The sequence below is a fragment of the Heterodontus francisci genome, chromosome 12, assembly GCF_036365525.1.
Source record: "Heterodontus francisci isolate sHetFra1 chromosome 12, sHetFra1.hap1, whole genome shotgun sequence".
In the NCBI taxonomy this organism is placed as follows: Eukaryota; Metazoa; Chordata; class Chondrichthyes; order Heterodontiformes; family Heterodontidae; genus Heterodontus; species Heterodontus francisci.
The window spans coordinates 69,491,924-69,509,581 of record NC_090382.1 but is presented as its reverse complement, the minus strand read 5'-3'; the positions used below and the strand labels follow the sequence as shown (position 1 = coordinate 69,509,581).

At 44.1% G+C, this 17,658-nt stretch overlaps 1 protein-coding gene across 1 annotated transcript in view; it reads right to left on the bottom strand.

Moving 5' to 3' along the window:
* The window catches only part of LOC137375616 (glutamine--fructose-6-phosphate aminotransferase [isomerizing] 2-like), an 87,450-nt gene that overhangs the window by 23,662 nt on the left and 46,130 nt on the right, over positions 1-17,658 (bottom strand). Inside the window, exons 10-11 of the mRNA XM_068042992.1 lie at positions 4,061-4,224; positions 1,525-1,620 (exon numbers count right to left, since the gene is read on the bottom strand). Coding sequence (XP_067899093.1) covers positions 1,525-1,620; positions 4,061-4,224 — 260 coding nt within the window. The remainder of the gene's footprint in view (positions 1-1,524; positions 1,621-4,060; positions 4,225-17,658) is intronic.

The following is a 17,658-nucleotide window of genomic DNA, read 5'->3' as shown; positions in this document are numbered from 1 at the left end:
AGCTAATAGGAAACAGAGAGTAGGCATAAATGGGTCATTTTCTGGTTGGCAAGATGTAACGAGTGGTGTACCACAGGGATCTGTGCTGTGGCCTCAACATTTTACAATTTATATAAATGACTTAGGGCGGCACAGTGGTTAGCACCGCAGCCTCACAGCTCCAGCAACCCGTGTTTGGTTCCAGGTACTGCCTGTGCGGAGTTTGTAAGTTCTTCCTGTGACCGCGTGGGTTTCCTCCGGGTGCTCCGGTTTCCTCCCACATGCATATGCAGGTTGATAGGTAAATTGGCCATTGTGGAAAAAAAATTGCCCCTAGTGTAGGTAGGTGGTATGAGAATTGTGGGGATGTCAGAGGGAAAATGGGATTAATGTAGGATTAGTATTAAAAAATGGGTGGTTGATGGTCGGCGCGGACTCGGTGGGCCGAAGGGCTTGTTTCAGTGCTGTACCTCTCGATGACTCTATGAAGGGACTGAAGGTATGGTTGCTAAATTTGTTAATGACACAAAGATAGATAGGAAAGTAACTTGTGAAGAGGACATAAGGGGGCTACAAAAGGATATAGATAGGTTAAGAGAGTGGGCAAAGACTTGGCAAATAGAGTTAAATTTGTGAAATTATCCATTTTGAATAAAAAAGCATATTATCTAAATGGTGAGCGATTGCAAAGCTCTGAGATGCAGAGGGATCTGGGTGTTCATGTGCATGAATCACAAAAGGTTAGTATGCAGGTACAGCACGTAGTTAGGAAAACTAATAGAATGTTATCGTTTATCGTGAGGGGAATTGAATACAAAAGTAGGGAGGTTATGCTTCAGCTATACAGGGCATTGGTAAGACCACATCTGGAGTACTGTGTACAGTACTGGTCTCCTTATTTAAAGAAGGATGCAAATGCGTTGGAGGCAGTACAGAGAAGGTTTGCTAGATCACACCTGGAATGGGTGGGTTGTCTTACAAGGAAAGATTGGACAGGCTAGGTTTGTATCCGCTAGAATTTAGAAGAGTAAGAGGCGACTTGATTGAAACATATAAGATCCTGAGGGGTTTTGACAGGGTGGATGTAGAAAGGATGTTTCCCCTTGTGAGAGAATCTCGAACTAAGGGTCACTATTTAAAAATAAGTGGTCGCCCAATTAAGACAGAGATGAGGAGAATTTTTTTCTCTCAGAGGGTCGTGAGTCTTTGGAATTCGTTTCCTCAAAAGGCGATGGAAACAGAGGCTTTGAATATTTTTAAGGCCGAGGTAGATAGATTCTTGATAAGCAAGGGGGTGAAAGGTTATCAGGGGTAGGTGGAAATGTGGAGTAATCAGTTCAGCCATGAACTTATTGAATGGCGGAGCAGGCTCCAAGGGCTGAGTGGCCTACTCCTGCTCCTAATTCATATGTACTCTATCTCTTCATTTTTAAAAGCTTGTGCATTCAAAACACTAGCAATTTGTCAACCATCAGTTACCATAATTAACAGATCAGACTGAAACTGACTTTTGCCTCACAAATGCAAATACGAAGCACACCTTACCTGTGCTTGTTTCAAAGTTTACTCTTCCTCGGAAAGTATTAACAACAGATTCTGGCTGTTCAAAAATCTCTTTCTGCATGAATGCACTGAAGTTACCTGCATCAAAAAATTTAAATTACAGATTATCCTCAAAAAATATCTAAGCTATTTCTGAAAATGGTTACCTCAACAAATATTTAAAGTACTCAAGTCTACTGTTCAACTTTGGGGTCATAAATCATAACACATTAACTTATTATGTAACAAAAATATTGTCAGACATCCTCAATCCAGCACGGGATAAAAGGATTGTTTAAACTGAACTGGGAAATTTAAGGAAAGAATTTAAACGTAGCAGAGCCCTGGGATACAGAAGTGAGAACGTTGGGCGGAAAATCAAAAGAAAAGAAATTCCTTCAGTGAAATCCGAACAATCAGTCAAATTTGTGTTTAGAAAATTACTCATCAATTCTAGGTTTACAAGCATTTTAGCATAATTATTTATGAAGCCACAGAGCACGGACAAATTCTTGCTGGAACTGGCAAAGCAACAGTACTTTCCCTGTAAAATAAAAACAGAAAATATTGGAAATATGCAGTAGGTCCTGGCAGCACTTGTGGAGAGAGAACCAGAGGGCTGGATTTTAAGAATCGGCGGAGAGCTCAAAAAATGGCCAAACAGCAGTGCAATCTTAAGCATGGCGGCTCATTTAAATAGCCGGAATGCTCCCCAACCCCCCCAACCACGTGGAGGGGGCAGGCTGTCCGTCCTGACAATGGTGTCAACCGCCTGTGCGCAGGAGCTGATGCCATTTTTAAAGCCTTGTCGGCATATTTAAATTTTTCAAGAAATATCCCCCCAAAATTAAAGAAGTGCATTCCTTATGCCCCTTTCCCATCACCCCAATAACTATTTGCCCTTTCCACCCAAAACACTTACCCTTCCCCCATTACATGTATTTAATCCCATTCTCCCACCCCTGCACTGATAAACATACCTCCTGCCCCCCTCCCCACCAATGGCGCCTCGTTTCCCCGGATGGGGATCTGAAGGCTGGAACTGTATAAAACACTGGTTAGGCCACAGCTGGAGTACTGTGTACAGTTCCAGTCACCACATTACAGAAAGGACATAATTGCTCTGGAGAGAGTACAGATGAGATTTACAAGAATGCTGCCAGAGCTTGAAAGTTGCAGCTATGAGGAAAGATTGGATCAGCTCGGGTTGTTTTCCTTAGAACAGAGGAGGCTGAGGGGTGACATAACTGAGGTGTACAAAATTATGAGGGGCCTAGATAGAGTAGACAGGAAGGACCTGTTTCCCCTAGCGGAGAGGTCAATTAAGGTGATTGGTAGAAGGATTAGAGGGGACATGAGGAAAGACCTTTTGACCTGGTGGGTGTCTGGAATTCACTGCCTGGATCAGTGGTGGAAGCAGAAACTCATTTAAAAGGTACATGGACATGCACCTGAAGTGCTGTAAGCTGCAAGGCTATGGACCAGGTGCTGGAAAGTGGGATTAGATTGTGCGGCCACTTTTTCTCAGCCGGGTGCAGACACGATGGGCTGAATGGCCTCCTTCTGTGCCGTAGCTTTTCTACGGTTCTATGGTTCTAGGTGCGGGAGTGCTGGCTGCAGTGCCAAAGATCGTGGCCGGCCCTCAAGATCTCAGGTAAGTATATTTAAATTTAATTTATTAATTTGAATATTTAAATTGTGGTCCCGTGGCCCAGAGGCAGGGGCATCCACCTCAGAGCCTCGTCACCGCCAGGAGGATCAGGCCAGGCCCTCATGGCATCAAGGTCGATGATGGGCCTCATTCGGAGCCATCTTCAGGTGCACCCCCCACCCCACACCCAACAGAACCCGACACCTGGGGGAGAACAAAAGCCAGCCCAGAGTTAACATTTCCAGTTGGTGGCCCTTCATCAGAACTCAGTACTTTCCTTCTGATGCTTACAATATAATGAAAAGTTGATTATGTCTATGATGCAAACATATGGACCTTCAATCTGAAGGCACAAAATATATAGATGAAGTATTTAAGCTTCAAAAAAGTAACGGAAGAAAAAAGTTTAGAAAAAAAGTTTAGAAAAGTACAAGTTAATAGTAAATATACTGTTAGAACAATAAAAATGCAAGAGAATGATTGAGACAGAGGAGAGAATAGATAGGGAGGGGGAAGACAGGGCAATCAAAAGTGCTACAAATTCATGTTGACTTTACTTGAATTGGGCTAATATTACCTGATACAACTAAACAAATTAATAGTTGAAAATCTACTGAGAGTAGCTTTATTACTACAATATTAGACATGACTGTAATAAAAGTATTTCAGCATTACAGCATGAAAGCCAATCCAGGGAATTCCAGTCCAGTATACTGCTGGTGCAAGTAAAATACAGGTTTATTTAATTGACTGATGTGAGCTGAGATGAATTTATTCTGCCTTATTAGAGAAAGCAGAGCTCAGTACAGACATACTGCAACAAATATACAGATCTCTGCTCACTGGTTTCTACTTGGGTTTATAACTAGAGTTGTACGCTATTCTCACCTTTCATTATTTGATGCAATTCCATCTGCAGAGTGTGTATGGCTCGTGATGCCAAATCACCCACTGATCTTTCAATACGGTGAATGGAGAGGCAACCATTGTCCGTTGCAGCAACGTCATCGTCTTCCAGAAATATAACTTTGTTTGTGTGCTCAATGATTGCGCTGTTGAAGAATGATTGATAGTGTTGTAATTACTCAATAAAAATTTATTTTCTGATAACCCAAGACATAATTGTAACTAAAAAATATATAACTACATTACACGTACATATTACTATTTCCCTTGTATGTATGTTACAGCAACATTTGTAGTCAGTAACCGACATTTTCAAAGTTTTCCCTGGTTAAAAGTCTGTCCAAACATGATTTCATATCTTCCCCAGTAAAAGCACAGTAATAGTAACACACCTTTCTTGTGTAGCAGCTATTTTACCTCTGTGAAGTGCTTTGGGATGTTTTACTACATTGAAGGTGCTATATAAATGCAAGTTGTTGTTGTGTTCCTGCACAGCAAAGGTCTTGCCCACTTAAGAAATAAACAAAAGAACAAAGCATTTGTATAGTGCCTTATCACATCTTCAGGGCATCCCACAGCACTTCACAATCAATCAATTGCTTTGAAAATGTAGTCACCTTTCACACAGCAAGGTTCCACAAATAAGGGATTAATGTATGCATTTGTGGTCATTTGTTTGAGATGAGAACATTAGCCAAGACACCAAAAGATCCTTGCTCTTTAAATTGTGCCATGGGATCTTTAATGGCCATGAAACCACTGGAATAGATGGACAAGGCCTCAACTTAACATCTTATATGAATTAGGAGCAGGAATAGGCCACTCGGTCCCTCGAGCCTGCTCCGCCATTCAATAAGATAATGGCTGATCTGATTATAACCATGAATCCACATTCCTGCCTACCCCAAATAACCATTCACCTCCTTGCTTAACAAGAGTCTATCTAACTCTGCCTTAAAAATATTTAAAGACTCTGCTTCCACTGCCTTTTGCGGAAGAGAGTTCCAAAGACTCACGAGAAAGAAATTCTCCTCATGTCTGTCTTAAATGGGAGACCCCTTATTTTTAAATTGCAACCCCTAGTTTCTTTCTTTCCACATCCACCCTGTCAAGATTCCTCAGGATTTTATATGTTTCAATCATGTCGCCTCTTACACTTCTTAACTCCAGCCTGTCCAATCTTTGCTCGTGAGACAACCCGCCCATTCCAGGTATTAGTCGAGTAAATCTTCTCTGAACTGCCTCTAACGCATTTACATCCTTCCTTAAATAAGGAGACCAATATTATACACAGTACTCCAAATGTGGTCACACCAATGCCCTGTATAACTGAAGCATAACCTTCCTACTTTTGTATTCGATTCCCCTCGCAATCAACGATAACATTCTATTAGCTTTCCTAATTACTTGCTGTACCTGCATAATAACCTTTTGTGATTCATGTACTAGGACACCCAGATCCCTCTGCATCTCAGAGCTCTACAATCTCCCACCATTTAGATAATATGCTTCTTTTTTATACTTCTGACAAAATGGACAATTTCACATTTTTCCACATTATACTCCATTTGCCAGATCTTTGCCCACTTACTAAACCTATCTACATCCCTTTGTAGCCTCCTTATGTCCTCTTCACAATTAACTTTCCTACCTATCCTTGTGTCATCAACAAATTTAGCAACCATACATTTGGTCCCTTCATCCAAGTCATTTATATAAATTGTAAAAAGTTTAGGCCCCAGCACTGATCCCTGTGTCACACCACTTGTTACATCTTGCCAACCAGAAAATTACCATTTTCTGTTTCCTGTTAGCCATCCAATCTTCTATCCATGCCAATATGTTACCCCTACACCATGAGCTTTTATTTTCCACAATAATCTTTGATGTGGCACCTTATCAAATGCCTTCTGGAAATCTAAGTACAGTATATTCACTGCTTCCCCTTTACCCACAGTGCATATTACTTCTTCAAAGAACTCCAATAAGTTGGTGAAACATGATCTCCCTTTCACAAAACTATGTTGACACTGCCTGATTACCTTGAATTTTTCTAAGTGCCATGCTATAACGTCTGTCAAGAAAATCCTATATGCCAAATGAGAAATATTAATGTCATCGGTTCGAAACTTACATTAGACCTTTAATGGAAAAAATACTAGTTAACTTTACAAAAAAACAGATGGCCAAAATGGCCACAGCAATTTGCATCTGAAATACCAGGAGATTGAACTGGAGACAAAAGTCTAATAAAAAGCCAGCCAGGCCCACATCAGAGACGCCATCTATGAGTCAGCTTTGACCACCTACGGCAAAAGTGCGAAGAGAAATGCAGACTGGTTTCAATCTCATAATGAAGAGCTGGAACCTGTCATAGCCGCTAAGCGCATTGCACTTTTGAACTACAAGAAAGCCCCCAGCGATTTAACATCCGCAGCACTTAAAGCAGCCAGAAGTACTGCACAAAGAACAGCTAGGCGTTGCGCAAACGACTACTGGCAACACCTATGCAGTCATATTCAGCTGGCCTCAGACACCGGAAACATCAGAGGAATGTATGATGGCATGAAGAGAGCTCTTGGGCCAACCATCAAGAAGATCACCCCCCTCAAATCTAAATCGGGGGACATAATCACTGACCAACGCAAACAGATGGACCGCTGGGTTGAGCACTACCTAGAACTGTACTCCAGGGAGAATGCTGTCACTGAGACTGCCCTCAATGCAGCCCAGCCTCTACCAGTCATGGATGAGCTGGACATACAGCCAACCAAATCGGAACTCAGTGATGCCATTGATTCCCTAGCCAGCGGAAAAGCCCCTGGAAAGGACAGCATTACCCCTGAAATAATCAAGAGTGCCAAGCCTGCTATACTCTCAGCACTACATGAACTGCTATGCCTGTGCTGGGACGAGGGAGCAGTACCCCAGGACATGCGCGATGCCAACATCATCACCCTCTATAAAAACAAAGGTGACCGCGGTGACTGCAACAACTACCGTGGAATCTCCCTGCTCAGCATAGTGGGGAAAGTCTTTGCTCGAGTCGCTCTGAACAGGCTCCAGAAGCTGGCCGAGCGCGTCTACCCTGAGGCACAGTGTGGCTTTCGTGCAGAGAGATCGACTATTGACATGCTGTTCTCCCTTCGTCAGATACAGGAGAAATGCCGTGAACAACAGATGCCCCTCTACATTGCTTTCATTGATCTCACCAAAGCCTTTGACCTCGTCAGCAGACGTGGTCTCTTCAGACTACTAGAAAAGATCGGATGTCCACCAAAGCTACTAAGTATCATCACCTCATTCCATGACAATATGAAAGGCACAATTCAACATGGTGGCTCCTCATCAGAGCCCTTTCCTATCCTGAGTGGTGTGAAACAGGGCTGTGTTCTCGCACCCACACTTTTTGGGATTTTCTTCTCCCTGCTGCTTTCACATGCGTTCAAATCCTCTGAAGAAGGAATTTTCCTCCACACAAGATCAGGGGGCAGGTTGTTCAACCTTGCCCGTCTAAGAGCGAAGTCCAAAGTACGGAAAGTCCTCATCAGAGAACTCCTCTTTGCTGACGATGCTGCTTTAACATCTCACACTGAAGAATGCCTGCAGAGTCTCATCGACAGGTTTGCGTCTGCCTGCAATGAATTTGGCCTAACCATCAGCCTCAAGAAAACGAACATCATGGGGCAGGATGTCAGAAATGCTCCATCCATCAATATTGGCGACCACGCTCTGGAAGTGGTTCAAGAGTTCACCTACCTAGGCTCAACTATCACCAGTAACCTGTCTCTAGATGCAGAAATCAACAAGCGCATGGGTAAGGCTTCCACTGCTATGTTCAGACTGGCCAAGAGAGTGTGGGAAAATGGCGCACTGACACGGAACACAAAAGTCCGAGTGTATCAGGCCTGTGTCCTCAGTACCTTGCTCTACGGCAGCGAGGCCTGGACAACGTATGCCAGCCAAGAGCGACGTCTCAATTCATTCCATCTTCGCTGCCTTCGGAGAATACTTGGCATCAGGTGGCAGGACTATATCTCCAACACAGAAGTCCTTGAAGCGGCCAACATCCCCAGCTTATACACACTACTGAGTCAGCGGCGCTTGAGATGGCTTGGCCATGTGAGCCGCATGGAAGATGGCAGGATCCCCAAAGACACATTGTACAGCGAGCTCGCCACTGGTATCAGACCCACCGGCCGTCCATGTCTCCGTTATAAAGACGTCTGCAAACGCGACATGAAATCATGTGACATTGATCACAAGTCGTGGGAGTCAGTTGCCAGCATTCGCCAGAGCTGGCGGGCAGCCATAAAGACAGGGCTAAATTGCGGCGAGTCGAAGAGACTTAGTAGTTGGCAGGAAAAAAGACAGAGGCGCAAGGGGAGAGCCAACTGTGCAACAGCCCCAACAAACAAATTTCTCTGCAGCACCTGTGGAAGAGCCTGTCACTCCAGAATTGGCCTTTATAGCCACTCCAGGCGCTGCTTCACAAACCACTGACCACCTCCAGGCGCGTATCCATTGTCTCTCGAGATAAGGAGGCCCAAAAGAAAAGAAAAGAATCATGTCGCCTCTTACACTTCTTAACTCCAGCCTGTCCAATCTTTGCTCGTGAGACAACCCGCCCATTCCAGGTATTAGTCGAGTAAATCTTCTCTGAACTGCCTCTAACGCATTTACATCCTTCCTTAAATAAGGAGACCAATATTATACACAGTACTCCAAATGTGGTCACACCAATGCCCTGTATAACTGAAGCATAACCTTCCTACTTTTGTATTCGATTCCCCTCGCAATCAACGATAACATTCTATTAGCTTTCCTAATTACTTGCTGTACCTGCATAATAACCTTTTGTGATTCATGTACTAGGACACCCAGATCCCTCTGCATCTCAGAGCTCTACAATCTCCCACCATTTAGATAATATGCTTCTTTTTTATACTTCTGACAAAATGGACAATTTCACATTTTTCCACATTATACTCCATTTGCCAGATCTTTGCCCACTTACTAAACCTATCTACATCCCTTTGTAGCCTCCTTATGTCCTCTTCACAATTAACTTTCCTACCTATCCTTGTGTCATCAACAAATTTAGCAACCATACATTTGGTCCCTTCATCCAAGTCATTTATATAAATTGTAAAAAGTTTAGGCCCCAGCACTGATCCCTGTGTCACACCACTTGTTACATCTTGCCAACCAGAAAATTACCATTTTCTGTTTCCTGTTAGCCATCCAATCTTCTATCCATGCCAATATGTTACCCCTACACCATGAGCTTTTATTTTCCACAATAATCTTTGATGTGGCACCTTATCAAATGCCTTCTGGAAATCTAAGTACAGTATATTCACTGCTTCCCCTTTACCCACAGTGCATATTACTTCTTCAAAGAACTCCAATAAGTTGGTGAAACATGATCTCCCTTTCACAAAACTATGTTGATACTGCCTGATTACCTTGAATTTTTCTAAGTGCCATGCTATAACGTCTGTCAAGAAAATCCTATATGCCAAATGAGAAATATTAATGTCATCGGTTCGAAACTTACATTAGACCTTTAATGGAAAAAATACTAGTTAACTTTACAAAAAAACAGATGGCCAAAATGGCCACAGCAATTTGCATCTGAAATACCAGGAGATTGAACTGGAGACAAAAGTCTAATAAAAAGCCAGCCAGGCCCACATCAGAGACGCCATCTATGAGTCAGCTTTGACCACCTACGGCAAAAGTGCGAAGAGAAATGCAGACTGGTTTCAATCTCATAATGAAGAGCTGGAACCTGTCATAGCCGCTAAGCGCATTGCACTTTTGAACTACAAGAAAGCCCCCAGCGATTTAACATCCGCAGCACTTAAAGCAGCCAGAAGTACTGCACAAAGAACAGCTAGGCGTTGCGCAAACGACTACTGGCAACACCTATGCAGTCATATTCAGCTGGCCTCAGACACCGGAAACATCAGAGGAATGTATGATGGCATGAAGAGAGCTCTTGGGCCAACCATCAAGAAGATCACCCCCCTCAAATCTAAATCGGGGGACATAATCACTGACCAACGCAAACAGATGGACCGCTGGGTTGAGCACTACCTAGAACTGTACTCCAGGGAGAATGCTGTCACTGAGACTGCCCTCAATGCAGCCCAGCCTCTACCAGTCATGGATGAGCTGGACATACAGCCAACCAAATCGGAACTCAGTGATGCCATTGATTCCCTAGCCAGCGGAAAAGCCCCTGGAAAGGACAGCATTACCCCTGAAATAATCAAGAGTGCCAAGCCTGCTATACTCTCAGCACTACATGAACTGCTATGCCTGTGCTGGGACGAGGGAGCAGTACCCCAGGACATGCGCGATGCCAACATCATCACCCTCTATAAAAACAAAGGTGACCGCGGTGACTGCAACAACTACCGTGGAATCTCCCTGCTCAGCATAGTGGGGAAAGTCTTTGCTCGAGTCGCTCTGAACAGGCTCCAGAAGCTGGCCGAGCGCGTCTACCCTGAGGCACAGTGTGGCTTTCGTGCAGAGAGATCGACTATTGACATGCTGTTCTCCCTTCGTCAGATACAGGAGAAATGCCGTGAACAACAGATGCCCCTCTACATTGCTTTCATTGATCTCACCAAAGCCTTTGACCTCGTCAGCAGACGTGGTCTCTTCAGACTACTAGAAAAGATCGGATGTCCACCAAAGCTACTAAGTATCATCACCTCATTCCATGACAATATGAAAGGCACAATTCAACATGGTGGCTCCTCATCAGAGCCCTTTCCTATCCTGAGTGGTGTGAAACAGGGCTGTGTTCTCGCACCCACACTTTTTGGGATTTTCTTCTCCCTGCTGCTTTCACATGCGTTCAAATCCTCTGAAGAAGGAATTTTCCTCCACACAAGATCAGGGGGCAGGTTGTTCAACCTTGCCCGTCTAAGAGCGAAGTCCAAAGTACGGAAAGTCCTCATCAGAGAACTCCTCTTTGCTGACGATGCTGCTTTAACATCTCACACTGAAGAATGCCTGCAGAGTCTCATCGACAGGTTTGCGTCTGCCTGCAATGAATTTGGCCTAACCATCAGCCTCAAGAAAACGAACATCATGGGGCAGGATGTCAGAAATGCTCCATCCATCAATATTGGCGACCACGCTCTGGAAGTGGTTCAAGAGTTCACCTACCTAGGCTCAACTATCACCAGTAACCTGTCTCTAGATGCAGAAATCAACAAGCGCATGGGTAAGGCTTCCACTGCTATGTTCAGACTGGCCAAGAGAGTGTGGGAAAATGGCGCACTGACACGGAACACAAAAGTCCGAGTGTATCAGGCCTGTGTCCTCAGTACCTTGCTCTACGGCAGCGAGGCCTGGACAACGTATGCCAGCCAAGAGCGACGTCTCAATTCATTCCATCTTCGCTGCCTTCGGAGAATACTTGGCATCAGGTGGCAGGACTATATCTCCAACACAGAAGTCCTTGAAGCGGCCAACATCCCCAGCTTATACACACTACTGAGTCAGCGGCGCTTGAGATGGCTTGGCCATGTGAGCCGCATGGAAGATGGCAGGATCCCCAAAGACACATTGTACAGCGAGCTCGCCACTGGTATCAGACCCACCGGCCGTCCATGTCTCCGTTATAAAGACGTCTGCAAACGCGACATGAAATCATGTGACATTGATCACAAGTCGTGGGAGTCAGTTGCCAGCATTCGCCAGAGCTGGCGGGCAGCCATAAAGACAGGGCTAAATTGCGGCGAGTCGAAGAGACTTAGTAGTTGGCAGGAAAAAAGACAGAGGCGCAAGGGGAGAGCCAACTGTGCAACAGCCCCAACAAACAAATTTCTCTGCAGCACCTGTGGAAGAGCCTGTCACTCCAGAATTGGCCTTTATAGCCACTCCAGGCGCTGCTTCACAAACCACTGACCACCTCCAGGCGCGTATCCATTGTCTCTCGAGATAAGGAGGCCCAAAAGAAAAGAAAAGAATCATGTCGCCTCTTACACTTCTTAACTCCAGCCTGTCCAATCTTTGCTCGTGAGACAACCCGCCCATTCCAGGTATTAGTCGAGTAAATCTTCTCTGAACTGCCTCTAACGCATTTACATCCTTCCTTAAATAAGGAGACCAATATTATACACAGTACTCCAAATGTGGTCACACCAATGCCCTGTATAACTGAAGCATAACCTTCCTACTTTTGTATTCGATTCCCCTCGCAATCAACGATAACATTCTATTAGCTTTCCTAATTACTTGCTGTACCTGCATAATAACCTTTTGTGATTCATGTACTAGGACACCCAGATCCCTCTGCATCTCAGAGCTCTACAATCTCCCACCATTTAGATAATATGCTTCTTTTTTATACTTCTGACAAAATGGACAATTTCACATTTTTCCACATTATACTCCATTTGCCAGATCTTTGCCCACTTACTAAACCTATCTACATCCCTTTGTAGCCTCCTTATGTCCTCTTCACAATTAACTTTCCTACCTATCCTTGTGTCATCAACAAATTTAGCAACCATACATTTGGTCCCTTCATCCAAGTCATTTATATAAATTGTAAAAAGTTTAGGCCCCAGCACTGATCCCTGTGTCACACCACTTGTTACATCTTGCCAACCAGAAAATTACCATTTTCTGTTTCCTGTTAGCCATCCAATCTTCTATCCATGCCAATATGTTACCCCTACACCATGAGCTTTTATTTTCCACAATAATCTTTGATGTGGCACCTTATCAAATGCCTTCTGGAAATCTAAGTACAGTATATTCACTGCTTCCCCTTTACCCACAGTGCATATTACTTCTTCAAAGAACTCCAATAAGTTGGTGAAACATGATCTCCCTTTCACAAAACTATGTTGACACTGCCTGATTACCTTGAATTTTTCTAAGTGCCATGCTATAACGTCTGTCAAGAAAATCCTATATGCCAAATGAGAAATATTAATGTCATCGGTTCGAAACTTACATTAGACCTTTAATGGAAAAAATACTAGTTAACTTTACAAAAAAACAGATGGCCAAAATGGCCACAGCAATTTGCATCTGAAATACCAGGAGATTGAACTGGAGACAAAAGTCTAATAAAAAGCCAGCCAGAACAATGCTTTGGTTAACTGAGTAGATTATCCAGATCACCCTCATTCGCGGGACATTCAAAGCCATCTTGAGGCATTCATAACTGGAGATATCCCTCCAGGAGTAAACACTGACAACACCACCTGAGAAGGGTTTTTGAGTTTTAGACTTTCAATCTCACTAAAAACAAAGAGGATTGAGAGAACCATGTGCTCGCCAGTCCATCTCTGAAAAAACTGAGAGTTTTGCTAGACACAGAGAAGAGACAAGCAGTAACTGAATGTGCAGCAGCAGGGAAGGTTATGTGTCTCCCTTTCTTTCTCCCTCTCTCTCTCTTTCTCCAGGAAACGTCAAGTTTGAAAACCGTCTGTGACTGTGGACCCACCAAGCCTACAGACTGCAACAACCAGAGACCAGGGGAAGAGATCCATCTACCAGTCTGCCTTTAAGAAAACCCTGAGCAAAGCAGGTCAGCCACAAAGTGCACTTTGACCAACCAAGGACTTCAAGAATACAACTTGAGCCGGAAGACCACCAAATTATCCAACACCATCGACGGTGTATTTAACTTTGGACTTAACTCTGGACTTAAACCAACCAAAAAACTTAATTTCCACTTTGCAATCTATTTGTGTGTGTGTGATCCTCATGTGAATGTGTGCATGAATGTGTAGCACTTTTTTTTATTATTTTTGATCGGATTTAGCTTGTTGAGGGTAAAAAAACGTAACTCTTTCTTGTTTAAACTCAAGAAAACCTGTCCGATTGGTTCTTTGACAATCACGTTCAAGGTAAAAGGTAAAATACTCAGAGTTGGTAAGCACAACCACTGTTTAAAAGGAATAAACCCTGAGGAAGGGCAAGAGGTGCAACTGTGACCCTGTCTTCACTTGGCCCTAACAGAAATTTGGGGGCTCATCAGGGATCGTAACCCAATGAGAAATTGGAAGTGGGAAACCAAATTGATCCCTATAAAAAATTTTTAAAACTTCGATATAGGTTTTCTTGTGGTTTTTGCTGCTAGAGTACTAACATGTCCACATTCGAGGTCAGTACCTTCCTAAGCCAAACTGAAGTAACTTGGGACAGGCTAAATGCCCTCTCTATTGAAGAGTTGAGGAATGTAGCTGGGCAGTTAGGGATTACTCTCTGTTCAAAAGCTCGGAAATCCAAATCCTAAGACTTGTGGCAAACCATTTTTCAATTGAACCTGAAGATTCAGAGACAGGGTCAGAATCAGAAACAGACAGGGTAATGTTAGCTAAAATACAATTAGAACAGTGAAGACTTGAGTTAGAATTCCAGAGAGAAAGAGTAGAGAGAGTATCAAGAAAGGGGAAAAAAAGGGAAGTAAAGGAAAAAGAGAGCTTTTCAGAAGGAAGAGGAATGAGAGCTGAGATGGCTTGAATTAACTAGGGGGTGTACCAGTACACCCAATGCATGACTAGTGAGGAAGCTACCCCTAGCTCAGGACCGTGTGCTGAGCTCTTAAAGTTCTCCCAGTTGATTCCAAAGTTCAATGAGGGGGATGTGGAAGCATTTTTCGTCACTTTTAAAAAGCTTGCAAGACAGCTGAAATTGCTGGCAGAGAGCTAGACTCTGTTGTTACAAAGCAAGCTAACAGGAAAAGCCCATGAGTTTTATTCACTGTTGCCAGATGAAAGTTCATCAGATTATGAAATTACTAAAATTGCTATCCTGGGGGCATTTGAGCGAGTACCGGAAGCATACCACCAGAAATTCTGAACCCTCCAAAAGTAGCCTGACCAAACTTACCTCAAGTTTGAAAGAGTTAAGCAGCTTGCTTTTGACCAGTGGTTAAGGGCACTTAAGATACAGCCCACATATGAAAACCTCAGAGAGATGCTCCTTAGCGAGGAGTTTAAAAACTCACTTCTCCTTTCTATTAAAATCCACGTAGAGGAACAAAAGGTTCAAAGAGCCAAGCAGGCCACAATTCTGGTTGATGAATTTACCCTTGTACACAAGTCCATACCCCAAGGGAAACCCTTCCCTAGTCACCCCCATAACCCCAAAAATGATAAAAGGTGGGAGGGTGATAGGAGCCTCAGCAGCTCTGGGTGAGACCGGAAAGTTGGACACACAGGGGGGGCCCTCCTCAGGCCAAAAAAGATGGTACTGAGAGCAGGAGTGAGACCCTAATGACAATGTTGAAAATGCTGGTCCCTTTAATTAACCAGGACTTACTTCAGAGTTAATAGAGAGCAGGTGATGCTCATTGCAGCTTGTATTTAAGGGATGGGTTTTTCCCCAATTAGTTTATACTTCTGGACAGGAAGTTAATCCAGAAGGAAAGAGTGAAAACTGGCATTTGTGCTGAACTGTGGATTGGGAATAAAACAGTTGTGGATCACAGACTGTCTCCTGCTTCCTGAGTTTGGTGAATGGATATCTGCCATTTGATCACCTATGAACTGTATGTTTCCACTGTAACAAGATAGGTCACCTTTGAGCTGACTGCTGAAAGTTATGGGGAAAATCTGTAGGATTAATCAGGGCACACCAGACCAGTGCAGGAGAAGGGGCCTTGATGGAAAGCACAGCAGAGTAGGCTGTGATTTTAACTGCTGCAGTAAGACTCAGTAAACATATTATTGTGAGTGTGGGATATTCTAACAAAACCCCTGAAGGTTACCAGGATTTTGCATACTGAAGAAAAGTGACCCCATACACCTCGAGTGGGGCAAGCAAGTCCATAGTCATACTCGGGGATACAGGGGCCACCAAATCCCTTCTGCTGGGAAAAGGCATAACCTTTTCCCCAGAGAGTGTAGTGAATGCTAGAGTGTTAGTGAATGGTATCGGAGGGCAGTATAGGCCCATACCTTTATACCGGGTGTGCTTGGAGTATGACCTAGTTTCAGGACTGGTAACCGTGGGGATCGTCCCTAGCTTACCTGTGAATGGGGTCGACCTGCTCCTGGGTGATGATCTGGTGGGGGCAAAGTGGGTAGCCTCCCCAGTAGTTTTAGAGAGATCGAAAGAGGTCAGGGAGACAGAACAGTTGCAGGAGAAGGTTCCTGGCATTTTCCCTGACTGTGTGCTGATTCGGCCATTGGCTAAACAAGCTCCATCAGAGGAGGCTGAACTGGCACTGCAGACTGATGACCCTACTGTCTGGTTATCTGAAACCTTTTTTGGGAAGTTAGAGGACCCAAAGGATGGGTTAAACAAATCTTCCCTCGTTCAGGCTCAGCAAGCCGACCCAATATTAAAGATGTTAGCACAGACTGCCCAAACTGAAACTGAGGCAGAGGTAGCCCCCGAGTACTACTATTTAAAGAGTAAGGCGCCGATGAGGAAGTGGGGACCTCCTCATAGATCTGAGGAAAAAGAATGGACAGTGGTTCACCAGATAGCGGTGGTGCCGAGGTACCATAAAGAAATACTAAGAATGGCCCATGAACTTCCAATGGCTGGGCATGTCGGTGTATAAAAAAGCCAAGCCTGCATAAGACAGCATTTTGACCGGCCAAAACTCCACAAAGATGTGGTGGAATTCTGTAAAACTTGCTACACATGCCAGGTTGTGGGGAAGCCCCAACCTGCAATAAAAGCTGCACCCATAATTCCCATACCAGCTTTTGGGGAAATATTCAGCAGAGTGCTGGTGGATTGTGTGGGACCCCTGCCATAAACAAAAGGGGATAGACAAGCCTAGGTCTGTCACATAGTTGGGGAGGAAGGCGACGAAAAGGACAGTGAGGACAGGTTAGAGGAGGGCCAGGAGGATCCCCAACTGGAACTCCCTACTGTCTGGTTCGCCAACCCTGAAATGTTGGGAAAATTAGATCCCAAACTCTCTCATGTAAATGCAGGCCAAAGAGGCACCCTACCAAGGCTGCTAACGGCATTTACAGACACCTGCTAGGACAAATCAACAGTGAGGGAGATGCCTCACCTAGCTGAAGTGCCACAGTGAAGTGCAGGGGAGTGCAGTGAAAGTTGGACAGCCACCTGCGAGCAGGCACGTCCCAGAGGACATGGGGCAGATTAGCAAAGAGACCCTCCCCACAGTAAAGGGAAAAGGGAAACAAAAATGCCCTAAAGTAAACAGCACTGTGTGACTCACCAGAAAACAAAAATGAGGTCACTGTAGATCTGCCCACTGAAGAACCCAATGATCAGGTCCCAAATCCCAAGCTAATTAAATCCAACAATTTCAATGCAGAATTCAGAAAGAACAAATGCCCATAGGAAATCTCAGATACCTCAAAGAGGCTAAAATCCAACTGATTACCCACTATCACTATAAGGAGAAACATTATCAAGGTACTAGAACGTGAATGGTTAAAGTCACATTTGCAAAAATAGCAGTTGAGGGGTTAAAGTTTGTACATACAGGAGAACTTGCCTTAATAATGGAAATTTGCAGACCCCAAGCTTCATCAATAACCACATGTTTATTGAAATGCACATCCCCAGGGGATTACAAATTGATATTAGAGAAACTTTAACCCCAG